The following is a 25159-nucleotide window of genomic DNA, read 5'->3' as shown; positions in this document are numbered from 1 at the left end:
ATACTTTCGTCTGGTTTCAAGGACAAGTGCGCAGATATAAGTCACGTAACATCTTAGCTCCCAAGGTTTGTGTCGTATTGTATTTTTTTATGGCATAGGTTGACGGACGAGCATATGGGCCACCCGATGGTAAGTGGTCACCATCACCCATAGACAATGGCGCTGTAAGAAATATTAACTATTCCTTACATCGTCAATGTGCCACTGGTTCACTCACCCTTCAAACCGCAACACAACAATACTGAGTACTGTTATTTGGCGGTAGAATAACTGATGAGTGGCTGGTACCTACCCAGATGGGCTTGCACAAAGCCCTACCACCAAGTATCTACAGATTACTTAACATGTATGGACTGTGGTGTCCGCTAACACCAATACTGCATGGGACAAATCGCACGTTCGACCTACATTAAAAAAAGACAAACGAAAGTAATTTCAAACGCTTAAAATAAATAATATTTAGTTTTTGTCGTTTGACAAATCAACGTTTACGAGACTGGATTACTAAGACTTGTTCTATAAAATATTTCAATTTATATTTAACTAGCGACCCAAACCGAAACCAACTTCGCACGGGTGCAATATTGGTATTAAGAATGTTTTTATTTATTACATCACTTTAAACCACCAAAATATTCAGTGTTTCTCTACTATATTTTACATGTATTATACATATAAACCTTCCTCTTGAATCAAACTATCTTTTAAAAAAAAACATTGATATCCTTTGTGTAATTTTAAAGATCTAAGCATACATAGGGACACACGGAAGTAAGCGACATTGTTTATACTATGTAAAGATAAAGAAACTAGATAATCTAAGTAAGTCTTCCATAAAATGACCTTATGTCAAATTAAAAGAACGAGATTCTGTTTATGTTAGGTGTAATATCCTTCTAAATCAATTTACATAATTCGTCTCACTGGGAGTGAACTAAAAGAAAAGATATCGATCGCAATTTCGTGCAGGGGTTTGTAAGTGCGTTCAATGAGGAAATATGATTGTCTATATATATTATGAGCTGAGATGGCAGGTTATAACATGGATATTAGTCAAAGATTGCGGAGTTTAAACCCAAGTAGGTACTTCTCAATTTAAATGTGTTTAGGTAATATTTATCTCTTTCTAGATATAAAGAAAAACATCGCGGGAAAAGATTCATGATGATCTTTCTGTATTTGCTTCTTTCCTCTGCCTTAATGTTATCTGGAAGAGATCGCTGTTTTAGCGATAATGCAACCTCTTGTGCATCTTTCTTAATCGTGTCCAAAGATTTATTGATGTACAGTCGAGGTAAGAAATGGTTCGTCACCTTAAGGACTATTTTTTTTACTCAGTATGAGCGATAATCGCTTTACCGATAATGCTTTACGAGAATGACATTTTGCGTCGCAGTGATTTGATGATTAGATTCAAAAAAGCTTAAGATTTGAAAATGGAATGAACTTGAAAACAGACGAAGGTTTTCTTACTCTAACTGTACAATAAGAATATTTTTTTTATTTTGATGATGAAAATCTGCCAAATGTGTATTAGCCAAGCCGGATGATAGATGGGGTGGGATATTTATCTGAATGTGTATCTTGCGTATACTTTTATGTGTCGATATGTGATTTTAATTTATGCGTGAAGCAACATTTTCAATTAGTACAATTAAAAATTTATTTTCAATATTGAAATACGAATATTTTCAAAAGCATCTCTAGTTTTATTTTTCAAAGTGTCACTTAAAACACTTTTATTCATATAGTTCTAAAACGATTAAAAAAAATCGACATTAAAATTTTCAGAACATTTTTAACTGAAAATTTCGGCAAAATTATAACGGACTTTTGCGATGAAATATTAATCATTTTATTGCTGCGTAGCGAACGTATAAAAACTATTCTAACAATGTCAACTAGGAAACCGTGATATTGAATTAGTTGCGTTGGTCTCTCGGCTGTGACCGTACGTTACACTGAGACGGTGAGTGAGCCAGTGTAATTACCGGGACACACAAGGGACTTAACATCTTACATTCCAAGTGAGTAGTTAATTACAAAATTAATGTCTATCTGTAGAATTGACTATTTACTACCACTTAGACCGTTTGCCTTTAAGCTGTCGCCCAGGGCTTCGCTTGCGTTTTAGAGGTAAACTACCGAATTTCATGAAATTCACCTCAGCTTCCTGAAAGAGCAAAAGGCAGAGCTTTCGCATTTTATCATTAGTATAGATTAAAAAAACTTGTAGTCGCCCCGTTAAATCCGCAAAAATCTTTTTGTCCCAGTGATGGGGCGCACACAAAAATCGGCCATAAATGTGCAGAATATTAAAGAGGATTCTTGATAGAATTTTTCTGGATTCGATTCCGAAAAAACAAAGAATTTATTTTGAAAAAAGTTACTGGCCGAATAGAGAGCGACTTATGTGCAAGAAAAAAATATGAAAAACCTAAACGTAGAAAAATTTAAATGACTTTCAAAATACTATAATACGAACTGAAGTAATATTTTTAAGTATCAAATAGTATTACTATTTGATATTAAAAAAAAACATTGTGACTCACAATTTATAATGGAATCAAATCAAAACAAAACCTCTAATAGGTTTCGTAATTCCTATTCCTAAAAAACTCTTTTGAATAAAAGCGAAGTTTCGCGGGAGAATAGTAAACTATTGAAAATTTTAAATAACTTATTTCAATTTCAAAAGTTCTTGTTTATAATATTTTTATTATTTGAACTCGTCAATAGTTACTAAACAAAATCAAGAGTAATTCGGTTAATGAAAAGAAAAACGAATTAATTATAAGTTGAGAACTGTTATCGCATTGCCACTTTATATAATGATAATAATATAATAATAAAGCGTACCAAAATCAAAACTTATCTAATTTATCTTTTAATTTAACTGTAATTAAACTGTATAATTGTTTCTATACAAATTTAAGATAAAGAGAAAAATCTAGTTTTTGCCTGCTAAGAAAGTTAAAAGATGTCAAAATATACTTTATTCAAGTAGGCTTTTACGATCCGTTAGTTAAAATCAGTCGCATAGTTCTAAAGATCTGAGCGAATTGACTTTGTTTTAGACTATATAGCTCATTCCTTATATCCTAGCGGTTAGTATATACATACATACATATAATATGTAATATTTTCAAGATGGAGATTATCTTAAAGAAATTGCTCTTTGAGATTTAGCAACAGTATGGGACCGCTTTTTTCATTAGTACACAATATATCGTATAATACTTGAATTATATTCTATACAGAGGTAATTTTGTAATACCCATCTGAGCAAACTACGAAAGAAATAAACATAAAATCTGAATATACAGCACTATTCAGAGCAGCTTATAAGTATTTAAATCATTGTATATAAAGACTATTAATGAGACAAGCGTGAATTGTCAAGAGTGTTACTGTACCATATCAGCATAGCCATATATGTACTCTTTAGTAATGATTTTTGTACATCAGCACAAAGCGTCTTACATACGACTTCTTAGTTTTATTTTGGCCTTGTTTGCACCGGATCCGATCGATCACCGGTGTGTATACACAGGGCCCTCTGACCTCCCCAACACTTCAGAGGGCAGACTAGTGAAAGGGGTTGGAATAATCGTCTCGTCCAAGACACCCACTTGTAAAAGTTAAGCTCTTTGTGGATGGTGAAAGATTTAAAAGAAATACTACGGCGAGGAAAAGAATAAAGATTTGTATGTTTATTTGTCACCGGTAATTTTAGATGATAGATTTTAGATATTAGATTTATTATAAATAAAAATAAAATAATAGAACAAAATATATACAGATGGTGAGCTCAGCGTATTACAGTGAGGCGACATAAGCGAATACAAAAACGAAAGTGAATACAAACAGCTGCCTGTGCGTATCCACGCGTCGATTTGTTAATACGTTAATTTTAATTAAGAATGATTAATTTAAAAACTACATTAAGTGAAGCTACCACCGTTTGTGAAAGTAGATTCTACCGAGAAGAAACGGCAAAAAGCTCAGTAGTTACTCTTTTTCAACATTTAAAACTACAGTTAGTTAGTTAAATACAATTAGTTAGTTAGTTATAATATACGTGAAAGTATGTATGATATCCTGCCCGGAAGTCAACAAGTATTAATTCCACGCTCTTTTATCGTCCGTATAATCTTGTTTTGAATAATTCTTCTTTCCCAATCAATTGTTATTTGGTTTTCTTTAATTTAACAGTTATTTTAACATTTTCTTAAACTTTTGTCATTAAAACTTTCAGGAAAATTAAAGATAGAAGATCATTGAGCTAAGCGATGTTTCCAAATATCGGTTATGTTTCCAGAACACTGTTTGATCTTAGCTCATACTAATCACCGAACGGGAAGTTCACGGAAGTTTCCGAGTATATTGGCTATGGATGCGAAGTTTTAAGAATCGATTACGTGGAGAGTATCTGGGTTCAATTAGATGTTCCTCTCGGTATAAGACAAGGGGCAGCAGATGGAGCGGCCGGAACATTACACCGAAGCAACCAAATCCCGTTACTGCGAAACGACGCGTCTTTTTGTCAATACTAATATAATCATAATTAATAATTACACTTGTTTTTGTGTTCACCTTTCTTGCTTCATTATCTTGTTCACCGTGCTCTATCTGTCTTTTGTTTTTAAAACTCAGAGGTTTCAATATAAGTTTCAGTCGAATCGATATTGTTTATTCACGTAGAAACTTAAAATCACTTTTGAATCGTATTTTTTTTTAATATATTCAATTTACTGTGAAGCTACCGCTGGTTTACTTGTAGGTTCAATTCAGACCACCGTCTTATGGTATGTGAAATCAAAACAAAAATGTACCTGATATTCGTTGAAAACGATTACACTTCAAAAAAGGCTTTTAGTACTTAAATTAATTGTATTGAAATCAACAAAAATTAAAACGAGCGCTAACTACTCATATTGTATCCATTAATATAACATTTTATCAAAAAATTATAATTTGAATGATTACACATCCTGCATGAAATACAACGCTGTGACAACCCAGAGTCATGACCGTACAATTAAAACACATTCGCCGTTCCGTAACATCGAGTGCCATAATTTCTTCGTCCTCGTCAAAAATTGGAGCGCACTCGAAGATAACAGATGTCACGCTGACGCAATTCGAGAAGGACCTCGTTGGGACAAATCAAAAGCGTCGTCGAATATATCGAACATCCTGTGCCGAGGCACGGCTGGGGGGAGCATTGAGTGCATTATCCGCTATAAAACATACGTGCCTTGCAGTTGATATTGATTATAATACTAATCTACTATTAACAGTACTAATACAACATAATTCTCCGACTTGCACGCCTTCTTCCACTAATCAAAGTCAAAATCAAAATATACTTTATTTAAGTAGGCTTTCACATGCACTTTTCAATCTTCATTTATCAAATATTTTAAGTGAAGCTACCACCGGTTCGATAAGTAGATCCTGCCGAGAAGAAGCGTCAAGAAACTCAGTTGTTACTCTTTTTCAAACTTTATAAGACAGTCATGTCAGTTAAATACAATTATATATGTCCTGTCCGTTATGTATATCCTGCCTGGTAACAACAAGTATTAATTCCACGTCTGTATAATCTTGAATTGAATAATATTCCTTCTTGTATCAATGTGATTTTTATTAATGATTCTAATTTTTGAAACGGCAAAGTTTAAAATGTCATTGTCATGACATGTCATGTGTATGTATGTATTATGTATATGTATTCTCCTGTATGTATTCATACATTATCCCAAAAAAGCTACTGACTCTATGCAGTTGAGTAACAGGAGTAACAAGTTTGTGTTGCAAAAGGGTTAACACACGATTACCTGTTTGCTGTACAATTTCATCACAATTAATCTCCTACAACGGTATTCTCTTGTTGGTAAACGAAATGCTTAAAATCTACCATGTCCACTAATTCTCAAAGAATTAGTGTAATCTCTAAACCCTCATTGAGAATGAAAGAGCCTATTGACTAGCAATGGAACGTATACAGACTATAGAATACCAGTACTATAGAAATGACGTGTATAAAATTCAATAAAATTCAATACTCAGGTATATATATGGAAATAAAAATAAGACTCACCTTGGCAAATTCGATTTTGAGAGTGCAGCATCCGGAGTAAATGTCGCAGCCGTGTAGAGCTTCCTTAGCTCGTGTCGCAGATTCGATGCTCTCGAACTTGTGGCGTTGAGTTAAGGTTTATATTTCTTTGGCAAATATGTTTATTGACACAGATAAAATATGACACTGATTGTAAAATAACTAAATTCATAAATTTAATCTAATATTGCAGTTTTTATTAGTTTTCTGTTCACTACGATTTCCAATGTATTTAAAGATAAGGACTCCTATTCGGCGAGGGCGAACCTTTGGATGTTTGTGAGCGAATCTTGGAAGAGAAACAGATTTGGACTGGAATTAAACTACACTTAGCTCTGACTTAACGCATATAGCACTTTGTCCTTTTCATCAAGGTATTGTATGTGGGTCCATAGAGTTAGAGACGTTATATTAATAACTTGGTTTGGAATTAGAATTCCACGGTAACAACAATGCCATTAAATCTATTGACAAAAGATTCATCACAATTATGTTAAAATTTTTGGGTACCTTCACAATAAACACAGATGACGCTGATTTTATTTTGACCAAATTATACGACTGTATCTATTGACTCATACGATCTTGCACAAATACCTTCCACCAAGTACAGAATATTCATTAATATAGATATTTAATATATTACAAAAAATAAAATGCACAACTCAAATAACATATACATACATTTGTATGTTATGTATTATCTCTAAAATCGTTACACGCTCCGCTTCCACTTAATATATTTTTTGTCGCAGACGTCGTCAGGCGTAATTTAGTCGGAAAGTTGAACAAATTTGAATAAAACTTCTACAGAATTGACAAAAAACAATTTAGACAAAAGTTTTAATGTTATGTAAATATGCGTTATATTGATGTAAGGAACGGATATGAAAGTATATCTTTTGGTATATTTACATAACTAATATATCTTGTTATAGAGTTATGATATTATCTTTAGAAATTGAACGAGGTTAAATTACGCATAGTTTTGGATGAGGCCCGTTGATCTAAATCCCGAGCAAGAATTATATTAACTTGTACCTAAATTGTATTCATTTCTTGTTTCGAGAAGAAAGAAAACATCGTCGGATAACTTTCATACAACAACAGTCTGTAAATCTCCCATTGCAGGGCTAAGGCCTCCAATCCCTTTGAGAAGGTTTAGAACATATTCCACCAAGCTTTTCCAATGCGAGTTGGTGGAATACATATGTGGCAGTATGGCATTTGACACATGCAGGTTTCCTCACGATGTTTTATCCATCTACAAATTTCAATATCGTGGTGAATAAATCTACAAATCCTCTCATTTCGAAAAAGATCTTTTGTGTAGGGAATTTAAAGGTTGTTTCTTTTGTTGACAGATGAAATACGTTACTATTCAATACATCGTATACATTGAAACATCCGATCGCTCAGCAGGTCATTGGACAACTGACCTTTCGAGCTGACTGTTACACCGTTACGATTCTGCACTACAAATTTCTACCAATAAGCGTACATTCCTTTTTTAAATTTCAGTAACTAGTAGTTCGTTAAAATTGAATATGTGTGTAACTTGAGCCAGTGTATCAGAAGGCACAAAGGACATCTTGGTTTCCAAGGTTGGCGTATTGGCGATAAAAGAAATGTTTAATATTTCTTACATCGCCATTGTTAATGGGCGGTTTTTTTTTGTTTTTTATGATCTAGGTTGGCGGACGAGCATATGGGCCACCTGATAGTAAGTGGTCGCCATCATCCATAGACAATGACGCTTTAAAAAATATTAACTATTCCTTACATCGTCAATGTGCCACCATCATTGGGAACTAAGATGTTATGTCCCTTGTGCCTGTAGTTACACTGGCTCACTCACCCTTCAAACCGGAAAACAAACATACTGAGTATAGTTATTTGACGGTAGAATAACTGATGAGTGGGTGGTACCTACCCAGGCGGGCTTGCACAAAGCCCGTCTGGGTAAATGACCAAGGAAATGACTACCATTTACCAAAACGTGAATCATCACTCATCCGCCTACCTATATCAGATACCTTTTTTATATGTGTCATTATGTACCAGATTATCTTATGTGAACTGTTTTTTTTTTTTTAATTTACATGTGCTAAAGATTTTTGTTCGTATATAAAATGAGAAAATGTTTTCAACTACGCCATACGTCAGCTTTTTAATAAAACTGAACGTTCAAGTTTGTACAGGGGAGTTTATATGGTCGAACGCGCTGCGCTCAGGAAATACAAACCCGATTTGAATAATTAAATTCCCGTTAGATAGTTCATTTATTAAGGCGGATTACGGGCTTTATAAATTCATGCAACGACCCGAAGCAGCAAAGCCGAGACCACAAACGTCAACCTACGCGGCGAATCCTCGGAAAGAGGTGGCTATGTATAATATACTGTTTGTGAAATAGAAGTGAGTGAGTAAACTATTGTTTAGTGAATAGGGTATAATTAACTCGTAAAAAAATAGCTGAGATGGCCAAGTGGTTAGAACGCGTGCATCTTAACCGATGATTGAGGGTTTAAACCCAGGCAAGCACCACTATATATATGTGCTTAATTTGTGTTTATAATTCATCTCGTGCTCGGCGGTGAAGGAAACCTGCATATGTCTAATTTCATCGAAATTCTGCCACATGTGCATTCCACCAACCCACATTGGGACAGCGTGGTGGAATATTTTCCAAGCCTTCTCCTAAGTGGGAGAGGAGGCCTTAGCCCAGCAGTAGGAAATTTACAGGCTGTTACTTTACTTTACTTTACAAGTATCTCGATGAACAAAATGAGATTTGGAATGATTATCATGTATAGCGTTTTAACTCGATGTAATAATTTTATCAATACTTTGTTTTTGCTCAAATTAAATTTAAGTATTTTATTTATTATTAAGTATTAATAATCATTAAAGAAGAACTATTATTGATATTTCAAGATCAGAAAAACGACAGCCTACAGTATTAATTTAACACATTTATAAAATGAATAATTAGTTTAATATATCTTTTTTCATTAAATTTATTGTTAATTTTTTTTTTCTAACAAATAAAATGTTGCAATCGGATTACTAATAATTAAAAAACACTAATATTTTAAAACTCATAAGTAAATAAATCAATTAGACAAATATTAAAAAAAAAAATGTTAGCACGTTCCAAAATCAAAAAAAAAATTAAACGACTTCTAAATGAGTCAACCTTTTAAACTACCATATGTCAAAACAACACTCGAATACAAAAAAAAAAAAACGCATTACAAGACACAAAGATAAATCACCGACATTTTTTCTGAACGAACAATATACATAATGAACAAATGAAAACATTCATTCGTCAGACACTGCACGGTGTTACATTCCACGTGGCGCGTGCTCCATATATATCGTCGTTACATTTTTTTTCAAACAGGCTGCCGTAAATCAAATCGTCTAGTTTTATTTATTAGTCTTAATCTGTATTCAGTCACACGTGTTTTATATTATTCGACGAGATTTCTTGACAAATGACGTTATTATAATTAATTTGTTTTCGTCTCTTATTGTTATGCGAAATAATGTTCTATTTTAAATTTTAATTTTTATACGACATCAGCGCAATGGTTTGTGGGTCGTAAATAGCACACATAGCGCAATCTGTAAATTGAATTGGAGGGTTAAATAATAACATTAATAATTCCTTATATATATAGAAGCATTGCTACTTTTAGTTCACGATACAAAAAAAATGTAAGGGTTTGTGACATCAAAAATATTGATTGCGTTAGAGTATTTAGTTAGTGTAGTGGTTAGCTTTTTTGACCCAGACCAAAAATCAAAATAAACTTTATTCAAGTGGGCTTTTACAAGCATTTTGAACTGTCATTTAACAATTAAGCTGTGTGAAGCTACCACCGGTTCGGAAAGTAGATTCTACCGAGAAGAACCAGAAAGACACACAGTAGTTACTCCTTTTCAACATTTAAAAAATACAATCATATTACTTAAATGCAATATGTGTATGTTAGGTTTTCCTCAGTAGAAACTCAAGAGTCTAGAAGGGAATAGGAGGGGTGTTAACGATCCCCTACTTCGGAAGGCACGTAACACAGTTGACATTAGAAATTATTTAGTGTTGCATTTTCCGTGTTATTTACAAGTAAGTATTTAATGCAATTAAGCAGTTTACTCGTCATTAAGAAACTGTATTCCCTTTGTTTGCGCAAACATTTGTGCACTGTAACAACCTTTACAGTTTTCCCATGACACAACAATAGCCATCATCTTCGCCAATCACCATAAACATCCCCCTGACTACGAACCCGGAAACGGAACGTAATTTACAAAATCAATTCGTAAATAAATTCCGAATCAAAACAAAAAATGGATAACCGATAAAATTCGTTATTACTAAATTTTAAAGACCACTCTCTGAAAATACTGTTTCAGAGAATCCAATCCATCTCCCGTACTAAATGCTTTAAACCCATTTTTACAAACGACTCAAATTACGATATACAACGAAATAAACCTTATCATCGTAAACATAAAGTTCAAAATAATAATACAGGACAATGAAATAATTTATTTTACGGCTGCAATAAAGAAGTTATGACACTAGAAGGAGAAGTGGGTAGTTTGAAATTGTTTATATTAAAATATTAATAGTAAGTACAGTTTTTATAATCTGTTGTTTGCTATAAATTGAACCATAGTTAGAAATTAATTATCTAAAGTTATTAGCGAGGCGTTTTTGAGTAATGCCTAACTGAAAAAAACTTATGATGATATTATGTGCTGGTTGGTGCGCGTTTAAATTTAACAAAAAAAGTTGTAGCCTAAGTTACTCCTTATTGAATCAGCTATCTATCAATGAAAGTCCCGTCGAAATCGGTCCAGCCGTTTCAAACAGCCGGAACAAACAAACAGCCATACTAGACAGACAAAAAGTGAATTTGTTTTTTAGTAAAAAGAGGTTATTTTAATATAACAAACAGAACCTCTGTATGCCGCGTAAGGGGACTATGTACCAAAACTTTGCAAGCAAAGATGCAGCGAGTTTCGGAGAAGATAATATATATAACATTATCATATAAGTAGTTTCAATTGCCTTAAATCTTAGCTAATATTTAACGTTTATCACACACACTCAAGCACACACTTATGTATGTCTGTATAAAATTATATACGTGGAAAACGTTATTGGTTGAATCATAATTAATTTACAATTTTTTTTAAGCTCACAAGATCGTTTACACATCGTTTTGTTACGACTTAAGTCTTGGTCTTAGAAGAAAATAAGTCAGTTAGCGTGCTTCAGTTAACAGTGCTAACAGTGCTTCTATCATTTACACAAACATAAGGATGTTTGTGTATCGATATGAATTATACGGCTCAAATTATGTAAAAAAAAGCTGGCTTGTAAATTACTGCTGAGTATAGACTGCCAAAGGAAAACGTTTGAAGCACTTTCCACGCTACTCTATTATGAGTGTGTAATGTTTTGTTATTAACCAATAGCTTTAGTGCCAATACGGAGCAATAAATCTAACTCTCTTAAAAGAACAAAGGTAGCTTTGCAGCTGTATCCATCAAAAACAATAGATCACTTAAAATTAAAAAAAAAAAGTATGAAAAAAAAAATTAGTCCATAGTAACAATCCTCTCTCCAAACTAAAATTTATACGAATGGCTCACCCCATTTTGCATTGCATCGTCCACCTGTTGGTTCATCATGATTAAAACCATCCAGAGATATAAAAAATAATTTCAACCTTGTTTAATAGGCAATAAGATATAAAACAGTATAACAACAAGGTACAGGTATATCTGTATATTTTTATAAAACCACTATCAAATGCTAAGACGTGTTTATTTATGTATCCTTTTTACTGCTAACGATAAAGACCATGGCGATCGCTGTTGGTGTGGTGTGAGTGCTAACGATGAAGAATGAGTTTAAAAATATAGATATACCTACATATATATATTTATAGTAGTAACGTTTAAAATATGCCTTACTAGTAGTCGCCCGCGGCTTCGATTGTGTTGATGGGTTTGGGTTGTCATGGGTTACGCAAAAAAAAAAATAGCTTATGTCTTTTCTTGAACTTTATCAAATTCGGCTTATTGTTTTGATCGTAAAAGAGTAACCGACAGACAGACAAACAAACTTATTTTCAAATTTCCAAGTGTAGATTAAGATACATTTTTGCATATTAGTTGAACATGAAGATATAATCGAAAGAATTTTACCGCGAAGAGCCGGCTTGATAGTACCAAGAGAGACTTTTGAACGAACGAATTGAATTAATTTTGATTAAAATAATAAGACGTTATAAGGGTATTTATTGTAAGCCATGAATTCATAGACTTATTTCACCCTTATTACCTTAATAAATAAATTGTATTTAATTACCAATGTATCAGATTGTTGGAAAGGGGAACTCCTGTTTTCTCTCTCCGTCTCTCCTTTAGGAGGTTCTATCGGAACAATTTACAATTGGAATCGGTTGTTACTTAAAATTCAATTACTCTTGTAAAATAATAACTCAAAACTCTTCGCTAGAATCTACTTGTAACGGTTAATTTTGATTTTATAATCCTATATAATGTTATAAGTAAAGCAACGGCCTGTAAATTTCTCACTGCTGGGATAAGGTCTCCTCTTCCATTAAGGAGAGGGTTTGGAACATATTCCACCATGCTGTACCAATGCAGATTGGTGCAATACCCATGTGGCAGAATTTCTTTAAAATTAGACACATGCAGGTTTCCTCACGATGTTTTACTTCACCTCCGAGCACGAGATGAATTATAAACACAAATTAAGCAAATATATATAGTGGTTCTTGCCTGGGTTTGAACTCGCAATCACCAGTTAAGATGCACGCTTTCTAACCACTGGGCCATCTCAGCTCTAATCTAATGTTATAAATGCGAAAGTAACTCTGTTACCGAAGCGGATTTGACGCCAGCTTAAAAGCTTCCCAAGAAAGGACATAAGCTACTCTTTATACCCACACTACGATGAAATCCCACCTAGCAGTCGAAACCTAGTATATAATAAACTGCTCTATCCGTCGAGCTGTACTTTCATATTCATTTGTGAAAAACTAACAAATTTTACGATTCCCACTCTCTCCTATGATGATGCTGATGAGATGATGACTCACATTACTATATTCGGGTTACGATAGCACGGCAGATATTTAAGTATCACGTTATCATATAAGTGTAACGAAAAACAAAATACGTTCTTGTATTTCAAATACAATACCTTACCCTATTGCATAATAGATATATTTACTAGTAGGTCTTTTCATTTACTAGTAGGTCTTTACTTGGTGATAGGACTTTGCGCAAGATCATCTGGGTAGCAGGGGCCCTATTATCCTAATATATCCGGAGCTTCCAATAGGTTAGAGTTGGCCCTGATAGCACCTCAGCTACTAATGTTAATGGCGTATTTTGTCAATATATGGGATGATTAATATTTCATACAACACATGTCTATGGGTGGTGAAGGCCTCTCACCATCAGGTGCCCAAATTACGTCTACCTATACAATAAACATATTTCTCTCCTTTTTTTTTAAAAAAAACACAGTTCTCTTTTGCATGTAAACTAGAGTTAAAAAAATTAATACTCATCTATGCAACCCGCTAATAAGAATCCTCTGTGATTATCTAATAGTATACATGTAATAAACCTAAACGTGTATGTATATAAGGATGTATATCTAACCAATACTCTGAACTATATACTGCTATAGATATATTCTTCTATATTGAAAATATATTTTCCTAATACTTATCTTTAACCATCCAAAGGTCCGTAAAACAGATATTATCTTATTACTCATTGAAAAGGATATTCAACCATCGCCTGTACGCCATTCTTCTTAAAGACGACAATCCTCTGTACTTGGCCGTGTGGCGTGCTGATCGTGTGTATGACATCCTGAAACAAAAGAGAAACAATTAAAATAATGATCACATATATTACGTTTAAATATCTATTAAGTTCCCATAATAATCAAAAGTAGTCACAGAACTCCATAAAATATATCCTTCCCTTTCTCGTGTGTGAAGTTGAAAGGGATGGCAATACTAACTCTTGCTAAACTAGTAAACAAATGAGTACAACTTAAACAGAACCAATAAAAGGACTTCAAGTTAAGCCTAAAGTGTTTGAATTAAATTTCTAAATAATCCATAGATCAGTAAGACGCGCGAGGCTAAATTGACAGATACCAATTCGACCAAGGGAGTTTTTTATTTAAACTTTTGTTTTAAATTAAGTTACTTTGGTGTCGGCGACAAAGAGACATTTTAACACAATTATATGTATATTTTATTGTATTAATAGATACAAGAAAATATTTTGACAATGACTTCCAAACCAATAAAACAAATTAATTAAATAGTAAAATCTAATTGTAATAATTATATCATATGCTTCTTAAAAAGTGTTATTTATTTTGTTATTTAAATTTTAAGAAAATGACAAAATAGTGCTTAGATATAGCAACACTAATATGGAAAGTAGGAAATGGGCTAACGGCACGGATTCAAGTGAATTGGCATTTTTGTGATGATATAAATTTATTTAAAAAATTAAAATTACAATTTTTTTAATGTAACAATAGTTTGGTTTACCTTCTAAATTAAATAGATTTCTTAGCTATACTTCTTAGCATTTAGTTATGATTTTTGAATTGGAATTAATATAGGGAATAATATTTATTTATGGTATTGTGATTGGTATTTTTAAGCGTAAAAGTAAGGCCTGTTAATGTCTCACTGCTGAGCTGGATCTCCTCTCATCTTTAAGGAGAACATGCAAGTTTCCTCAAGATGTTTTCGTTCACCGAGCTTGAGATGAATTACAAACAACCGAAAATCCAGTGATGCTTGTCCAGGAATGTCCAGAAAGAAACGCGGAATCGGTTAATCATTTTAGAAAAACCCGATCTCGAATTTGACGTTTATGTTTAGACATTAAATTTTTCATTTCATATTTCAGCATACCTTTTGTCCTATTACCTTTACGAAGTAACAAGATGATCCGAGACATTGATACGATATCTAATAATAGGAGCGCGGAGACCCCGCGTGACGTCATTAGGGAGGCTATGATGAATGCCTGAATAGAGTTTTACGCCCTCACACGTTCAGGGGTTTGCGAGATGTAATTAACTTGGCTGTCTTGTCTGTTGACGGAGTGTACGGTTTTATCTTTACACACGATCTTATTTGATATTTGTGCATTCAGCGATTACGTATGCATTAGTTGTCACTCTCGGCTATGCGTTTTAGGGTGTTGGTAGTCATGTTTAAGGCAAGGAAACTAACCTAACCTAACCTTACCTTCCTTGGAGTTTAAGTTTTCTCCATAGCAAATTTCGTCCAATTCGATTCATTGGTTTTTAAGAGTTAAAGAGGCAGGCAGTTAAAGAGCGACAGACAGACACGGTTGTTTTCACATATATAATATACATTTATAGTATACGTTTATCTTTGGTTTTTAATCATACGTAGGCAGGTAGATCAGCAAAGGGGTCACTTGATAGTGATATTGGCCACCAAGCTTGGCAATTAATCTTGTGTCTGTAATTAAATTTACCTCTCAATCGTCCAATAGGATACGACGAGTAGGTGGTACCTACAGAGACAGGGATGCACAAAGCCCTACCACGAAATACATATCGAGAAGCACAGTTAACTGGTCTTGTTATATTACAAATACGTGATTTAGGAGCCAATTAATTTAACAACAATGAAACTTTACGAGACGATACAGTGGAACATCGTCTAACTCCTGACCGCACCGCCCTTAAGTTCCAAACTTGGATACCGAATTGTTCTAAGCGCTACTTAGTAACATTTAGTATCTAAATATTTATAATTGTGATTAAATACAATGTACCGTACTATTTCACCTTCTGTATATTTATCTACTAGCGATCCGATTCGGCTTCGCACGCGTGTAATACTGATACAAACTTTACTACATAATATGTTTATTTACGACATTACATTAGACACTTCAAAATTATCAGTGTTTGTTAACTATATTGTTCATATATTATATACAAAAACCTTCCTCTCGAAACACTCTATCTGTTTAAAAAAACCGCATCAAAATCCGTTGCGTAATTTTAAAGATATAAGCATACTGAGGGACCGAAAGCGATTAGCGACTTTGTTTTATACTATGTAATGATACTAACAAATGTAGGACGACGACCGAGACAAATTCGTCTTGTCTAACTGACATACCAACAAAATCAATATACATAAAATTTATACCAGAAGACGCAGAGCGTTTCGTAAATATTATTATAAAAATGATAGTATAGTGATATGCGTGGACGTCATACTCTTATACAATTATATAAATATATCTTAGACTAAAGCAGATGGAAGATAAATAGATTTTTTAATATGAAATCTATTTTAAAATAATAAATTAAAAAAGAAATTAAAGCAAATGTCATGTACACGAAATAAGTAGGAGACTGATAAGGATTATACGGAATCATAATATTTATATTCCATGAAATCAGATTATTACAAACGTGCTCAGTAAATAAAAACACACTGTACATTATCCAGTAATCCAAGCTTACACAAAACAAAGCAACGACAAATATAAAAAATATGGTATTTATCATATGGTAACTTCAGTTTTGTAACAATGGGAAAAAATATTTGTGAAAAAAAGGAAAAGTTCGTTCGGAAATGTGACGAACAAATTGGGCACACTTTGTACAGATCCATTGTTGTGGTTTCAATAAAATCGAGGATAAAGTTGAGTGTTCTTTAACTTACACATCGTAGAGCCTTCCGTAGGTTTACGGATATTTTAATATAATGTACATAAACTAGCGATCAGCCCCGGCTTCACATGGCTGCAATAATGATACTTAATTATAAGCCGAACTTATTGCGGGTAGTTGGCGTACCTTCCGACTCGTATAAAAACGACCGCTCGATAGACTGCAGGTCACTTTCTCATCAGTCGTCGGTCGGTACTTTCAATGCTTAGCAGTAAGATCGTTAATTTATATTTGTGGTTTTGTGTTTATTGTTGTAACGGTTGTTTGTGATTGCTCAAAATTTGATTACAATGTGAATTACTGTTAAAAATTAAGATTATTTTTAAATAAGTTAGCTATAGGTTGTTTCAATTGTTTTTTTTTTTAATTATTTTACCTTCCGATTGCTAAAAAAATATACTACAGAATTTGTTTATTTACGACATAACATTAGACACTTCCTAAGTTATCAGTGTTCATTAACTATTTTATATGTATAGTTCATACACAAAAACCTTCCTCCAGAACCAATTTATCTATTAAAAAAAAAATCTCATAAAAATGCTTTGCGTAATTTTAAAGATCTAATCTTACACAGGGTAAGCGACTTTGTCAGTCACCTCCTCGTGGTGCTTCCTGGGCAACGTGGCCGGCTTGAGTTTGCTCGCCGGCCACGGGTAAGACTGGCGGGAGGGATACCGCGGGGCTACTCCTGATACGTCAATTGTTTTATTGGAAATAAAAAATATATATATGCATGTGGTTTACAATTCATTTAATTGGTACTTCTCAATTATCAATGATGATACTCATCACTCACTGGTCAAAAATTTTATTAAAATTAAAATTGTAATTTAAAACATTAAACAACTTTCAGGGATAGATATCGTACAAATCTTCCCATTTAAAATATTTTAAATTAATTTCAAAGTTAGATTGTTAGCAAAATTCATTGTTGCAAGAAAAATTGAGTATAAGCCAACCTCCTATTCTACGAATTCTTTCGAGTTTAAAAACTTACAACGAAAGGTTATCGTAAAATTGGCAAAAGATCAAGTAATGAGTAAAAAGATTCATAAAAAATTAACAAAATGCACAATAGATAAGAAATTTAAAAGTGTTCAAATATTAAAGAAGAAAATTAAAAAAAAGTCAAAATGTACATAAATAACAAACTCGTGATATTCTTGTGTGGTGTGAGGAAATACTTGAATAAGAACCCATTATTAGATATCGTACAGAGTTAGATAAAACGTAAGATAAGAGATACGTCATCCTAGTTACAAGCTTGGTGGAGCATTGGCGATGTAAGGAATGGTTAATATTTCTTACAGCGCCAATGTTTATGGGACTTGGTGACGGTTTAATATCACGTGACCCTTTTCCGCTAACCAACTCGTTAACTTACATAAAGTTTGTAAGCAAAACACATAATAATCTACTGTATGTATTCTATGCAACAAATATTAAATATTTCAATTTCTTTTTCAACAAAAACCGAAAAGCTGACAAGCCAATTAAGGATTAATGGTTGCTACCTCACTGATATTGTCAAATTTACTAATAATCTACCATATTTTTACACCGATTTGCTCAGCTTTCAAACCGAAACAACAACAGCAACAGTACTAAATATTATTGCTTGGTAGAAAAATATATTATGAGTGAGTAGTAACATATTATAGAATTATATAATATACATTACAGTACTAACACAACGTATTCTCGAGCCTATTTTAGTGTTCTTCAAGAGATTGTCATTTGTAACTTTTTTCTCAGGATTAAAATAGAATATGGTTGAATAGGATAATTTTCTTTTAACAATTTATGTGAACAATAAAGATATTAATTATTATAATTACGACGTAGAACTTAATACATCTACACTGAGAAATCCAATCGTCGGAAAGAATATAATTTCGAATTAAAAAAGTTCCCATCGTCATGTAATATCAGACCGGTTTACAAGTTCCAATCTAGTTTCTAGACACGTCTTAGGTCCGAAGCTGGAGCACTGGATGGCGGACTTGGAGACGTTGTCGGGGGAAATTGGAAAACACGAGACATTTAGTTAGTCGAAAGGGTAATGCAATCTTCATCCTAGATTGTGTTGTCTTCTTAAATGTGTCGTGTGTTACATTCAGCTCATGTTGAAATGAGGATAATCTTAAGACTCAAGATAATCGGAGAGATTACTCCAGCTAATATCTTGGTAATATTATTTTTAGAAACAATTATCGGACAATACGGAAGAAAATATATTATGGGATTTTTTATCATTCATGTCATGAACTTTAAATGGATCAACTGACTGGCAAGTGGTCACCAACAGCCATAGATGATTGTGATGTAAGAAAAAATAAACAATCCTTATATCGTCAATGCACCCCCAACCCTAAGAACTATGATGCATAACTTAGTCACAAATGTTATGTCATTCATTTTACTTTTTCGTTCATTCCCATCGATCTGAACTGTAGATCAAATCCAGGAAACACCAAAAGTTTTCATATAATTGGTTCAATATGCCAACTAACTCTGCAGTGGAGAAACATGACTCAATGAAATTCGAAGCCATCTTGACAGGAGAGAAGGCCATTACCCAGGATTGAAGTGTACAGCGGTCAGACGGTAATCTATCAATTATAAGCTGATAATGATAGTGGCACTTGTGAGCAAGATGTTATGTTCTGTATATCATCGCAACGATCCCTAACAATCCTCATTGGACTTAAAAGTGGATAGATTATCATTGTTTGTTGATGGAATATTGATAAGTACAATCAAATTTATATGTACTTTATTTAATCTGCTGTGTTAGACGGTTAAGAAAAACACTGAGGAAACCTACATTTATCTGATTTCAATGAAATTCTACTGGCAGGTTAGTGGATACACAAGACATTTACGGTCTGTACTTTAATTACTTTACGATCAAATGAAAAATATTATATTATATACTCACTGCATTAAACGAAACTTTTCCAAACAACAAGTATTTTTTCGGTGAACGTGTTTAGATCATATTAACAAAGATTTAAATCGTTAGATGCGCCCTCACCTTCAAAAACTGTGGAATATTTTTTAAAATGCGTGTGTTGACAAGTCGCTTACGCGTTCACACAGATGCATGCGAGTACGGTCAACAAATTCATCAAATTGTAAAATGTAAGAAATTAGGTTGTTTTAATTATTTGTAATAATTGCAAAAAATCATACACGTTATTAATAATAAATTTTAATTTTAACAAAAAAAAAATATATTATTGTATTATGAAAAATAGTATTATATTGTTTTTGTTATTACATACTCGTTATTCCATAATATTTATTCTCCACGAAATAAAATCAATTTATTATACTTTTGCCTGTTTGTTCTCCGAACATGTTTATGAATATGATGAAGGCGTACATTAGCGTAGCATTTAATTACGAACTTAATTAATTGTATTTTATGGATCCAAGTTGTTGTTTGTTCTAGGCAGGACAAACTCGACTAAATTTCGTAGGTAACCACGCCTCATCTCCCTGGTCTCGCTGTATTACGTTTATACACTATTCTTTCCAACGTTTGTCTTGCGGAAATCTAAATAATAAAAACTTAATTTAAGAAAGGTATTTTCAATTATTTAAATTTTATTCCAGCACCAAATAAGTTACTCTTGACTGAACCACTGAACCATTTTTAATAAAACACCCATCATTTACTAAGCTACTAGATTTCTAAGAGCAAAAATATACTTTGACGGACTAATATTACAAAAATATTACAATGAAATTTAAAACATTTTTTTTAATATAATATTTAAAAAACATAATATGCCGACCTACCACCACCACCAACCTACCTACCGCTACCACAGTATTTTCGCTGTTAATGTCCATTTATAGATGATCCCTTTCCAAACTACTTCCGTAGTACTTCCGTGTATCTAGTTATATTAGTTAATAGAATGGTACTGAGACAATAGTTTCATCTCTGTTAATTACACAAATTATGCCATAGTACTTTCTCTGTCGCACAATTTCTTTCATTTCGTGGTCTTTTCGGACATCGGAATAAAATAAATTCAATATTAAAATAAATATAAATAGTTACGAGTGAAATGTTTCACCCTGGGCTTTATTAGTATTTCTTGAGTTGTGATTGCACTTTCGAAAGGCACATGACGGCATTTTGCGATTTTTTTGGATTATAATTAGCGCATTAATTACAATGGATGACGTCTGACTGTCACTACGTATAAATGAACACTGGTAGCGAATGAGTAAGCTCACTCATTTGAGGATTGACACATTTTATAGCGGTTATACTATGGCAGGGGCGCATCTAACGATTTAAATCTTTGCATATTAAGAGAGATCTCTTCGTTAATGTATAATCGTTCCAAAGATATATTGATATACACCACATACATTGTTCTCGATATATGCACTCATATATAAAAAACACAGTAAAACAAAATCGAATGACCTATTTTATATCTTTTATAGGCTGTTCATGTCGATCAATTATTTTGTGAGGAAATTTTGTAAGTTCACCTGAATCGGACTGCCTCGAGGGCCCTTCGCCTTTAAGTACTTTTCCATTTATTTTAGGTAGGTAGACTCCACGAGTTATTTTCTCAACAATTCTCGATCCAATTCAATTAGAGAGACCGGAGTGCAGGTTAAAACATATTGTTTTAGGTTGCTTATTCGACGTTGGAAAATAAAATTTGGTTTTGTGGTGACGGAAAATATGCAGCTCGTTTATCTTGCTTTACTCGATACTACCAGTTTCATATACAAGTAGCTTCGTTTTGTGGGTGGGGGAGGTATATTCCAAATGTTAGGTGCCCTATGTTACTTTCCATATCTATCAGCTTCTTCTCATATGAAATAAAATTACAATATAAATATTTAATTTTTAATGCTCAAATGCGACGATCGTGCCCATATGTGCATATGTCAATACATCAGTACTCATAACTCATACCAGCAATGCACCACGGACCATGGGACTTAAAATATGCCTTGTGCATTAGTAAAATGGCTTACTTGACTTTCAAACCAGAACACAATAATATTACTATTTGCTGATAGATTACATTCCGAGCTACCTACACAGAGGGACTTGTACAAAGTATGCAACACAAGAAGTAACATTCACGTTTTCATAAGAAGAAAACATACAACGTTTAAATTGCAATACGCTTTTCTATTCTGTAATAAATAAAAACTTATTAAAATAAACACGTAGTCGAGCACGAGATACGAGACTGAGATAGAAAAGGGCGAAACAAACGACGATCGTCTAAAACGTCCGCCGTCGCTGGTGTCGAATGAAAATTTTATTAAAAAACTTTGTAATGTCGGATGCAAATGTTATTGGGTTGGCGCTGGATTTCAATTCCTACAAGTGGATGTGCAATATCGGTCTCGCATTGTGTGTACACCGCGGTGCAATATTAATTACACGCCTCGACGGTGATAAACTTACCGACGATATGAATTTCTATTTTCATTTCATAATTAATTTTTCGTATGTCAAAAAAGATACGACTTATAAGTAAATAATTTTCAATACACAATCCGCATTTTGGAACTGGAGCACTAGAAAACTTAAAGGTGATTCACATGTTTTTTTAAATCATTACATCGTATAATTATTTTTTCGTATGTCCAAAAAGAAACGACTTATAAGTAAATAGTTTTCAATACACATTCCACATTTTGGACTGGAACACTAAAAAACTTTAAGGAGAATAACAAATTATTCGTAAAATCATAACATAGTATAAAACAAAGTCGCTTACCGCTGTTTGTCTATATTTATGCTTTTATCTTTAAAATTACGCAAGAGATTTTGATGCGGTTTTGTTTAAAAAAAAAAAAATCGAGAGGAAGGTTTTTGTATAAAATACATGGACTATATAGTAAATAAACAAGAAATATTGTGTAGTATATTTAGTATCAGCATTGCACACGTACAAATATATTATCACTTTGAACAAAATTTTTACGTTAATATTCTATTAGAATTTCGGCAACGACTGCTTATATTAAGGACAAGAAGATATAAATATATGATAGCGTGGGCATAACCACAGGTGTTTTCTGTATTCCCTCATTCTCATAAGCTTATTTCTTTCTATAATTCATCTCGTGATACGCGCTGAAAGAAAGAATCGTAATACCATCTAAATTTAGCTTAGTGGGAAATATGGTCATAACCTTCTCCCCAAAAGCATAGAAGCCTAAGCTATTGTGGAACATTTCCAGGCTGTTAGTTTTATGTTACATTTTTGAGTAAAATGTAAGTCTTCAAATTAAAACGAGTCGAACAATAGATTCTACCGAGAAGAACTGTTATAAAAAAGTAGTTTCTCTATTCTAACAATTTACACGGCAAGATTATTAATTAAATATAAAATATGTATATTTTCATTTAACATCCATGAAAATCAACGAATACGATACTCCACACTTTTTTTATCTATCTATATGTCTGTGTGTTACGTTTTCACGGAAGCGAATTTCATGTAATTTTGTATATGGCAAGCTTCTACCATGAAGAATTTATAAAAAAAATAATAGGTTCTATATTCTACCAATATACATGGCAGGTTTTTTAATTAAATAAAATCATCTTTTTTCATTTATCGTCCATGAAAATAAACGAATACGAAACTTCACACTTTTTTATCTATCTATCTGTCTGTTACGCTTTCACGAAACTTTGTATGTGGCTTGTAGCCCAAAACATATTCTACTTTTCAACCAAATTCAAAAAGAAGGACGTTATCAATTCGTCGGTATTTTTTTTGCACATCTAACACCTGACAACAGGCACCTAAAAAGCGAGAGAAACCAGGTTATAACAAATAGTGATCTAAATAGTCCTTAATCAATAAACTTTATCTACCAACGTTATTTCGACACGATCACTAAAATTAATTAGGTCATGTTAGAGGCAGTAACTTATGGATCATAATTACACATCTCAATTCACCTGATCGTTAATCATATCTAATAACGCGCAATACTTACAAACATTTACATTTCAATATTAAACTCAAAGCGATCAGTGCAAATAAACAAACACGATCGTCAATTGATAACAAACAGTGGGTATGTTTAATCTTGCAATATGATGTAAGAAAACAAATTACGTACTGAAAGATGATCTCAACAAACATTCGAAGGAAAAGTATTTACGATTTATTATTTGAATATCCCTTTAAATATGTTTATGTACGGACGATGATAGTCGGATAATCAGATAAATAAAATATTAATAAATCGTCCGATTACAATAATCATATAATTGTTACATGAATTGCATCAGTTTAACCTTTATAACTAATTTTTGGTTAATTTATTTAATTTATTCAGTCTTCCGATAATCGGATAAACAAATAAAATATCCGAATGTCAGATGATTAGGTATTTTATATAAATATTAGTTGTCGACGGTGGCTTCGCTTGCGTTTTAGGGATTTGATTAAGGTAAAAAAGTAGCCATGTCCTCCCTAGGATTTCATGTCTGCCTCATATCAAATTTCATCTAATTTTGTTCAGGAGTTTGATCGTGAAAGAGCGACAGACACAAAGATATACAGACAGAGTAACTTTCACATTAATAATATTAAAAAAGATTTCTACTTTTATATAGTATGTAAAGAGAGCTAGTGTGGTACCTTCCGTACTTTTTATATAAGTGTATGCAAAATTTCATGATGACCATTGAGTTAGAAGTGAAGGCGTAACTACTATTGATTAAGATACCGTTCGAAGAATAATTCGTTAACAAATTTACGATTTACCAATACGAATTGACCATTAATTGGCAATTCAAACAGTTTTTGACTAATCCACTCAACTACTTAGATATAATTTAATACCTATTACTTTCACAGTTCCGATAACAACTTCGAAAATATTTAAATATATTATAATATATAGGTATCGTATTTTTTTACGAATTCGTTATGAATTCGTTATGAATCAAAATCAAAATCAAAATAAACTTTATTCAAGTGGGCTTTTACAAGTACTTTTGAATCGTCAATTAACAATTAAGTGAAGCCACCACCGGTTCGGAAAGTAGATTCTACCGAGAAGAACCGGCTAGAAAATCAGTAGTTACTCTTTTTCAATATGAATATATCAAGATTATTCAAAATACCGACCAATAAAATAATATCCATTTAGTATCAAAGTTGTTTATTTGAGTTAACTCCTGCGATTTGAAT

General features: G+C 32.8%; 1 protein-coding gene across 3 annotated transcripts in view; it reads right to left on the bottom strand.

The window, feature by feature from the left end:
* LOC124540823 (heterogeneous nuclear ribonucleoprotein L) overlaps positions 1-25159 on the bottom strand; it is a 444646-nt gene that overhangs the window by 60979 nt on the left and 358508 nt on the right. For all 3 annotated transcript variants that reach the window (XM_047118543.1, XM_047118546.1, XM_047118545.1), the window contains exons 3-4: positions 13977-14062; positions 6107-6203 (exon numbers count right to left, since the gene is read on the bottom strand). In XM_047118543.1, coding sequence (XP_046974499.1) covers positions 6107-6203; positions 13977-14062 — 183 coding nt within the window. The remainder of the gene's footprint in view (positions 1-6106; positions 6204-13976; positions 14063-25159) is intronic.

This window comes from Vanessa cardui, chromosome 26 (assembly GCF_905220365.1).
Source record: "Vanessa cardui chromosome 26, ilVanCard2.1, whole genome shotgun sequence".
Taxonomy (NCBI): domain Eukaryota; kingdom Metazoa; phylum Arthropoda; class Insecta; order Lepidoptera; family Nymphalidae; genus Vanessa; species Vanessa cardui.
This window is presented reverse-complemented; position numbering and strand designations above follow the sequence as displayed.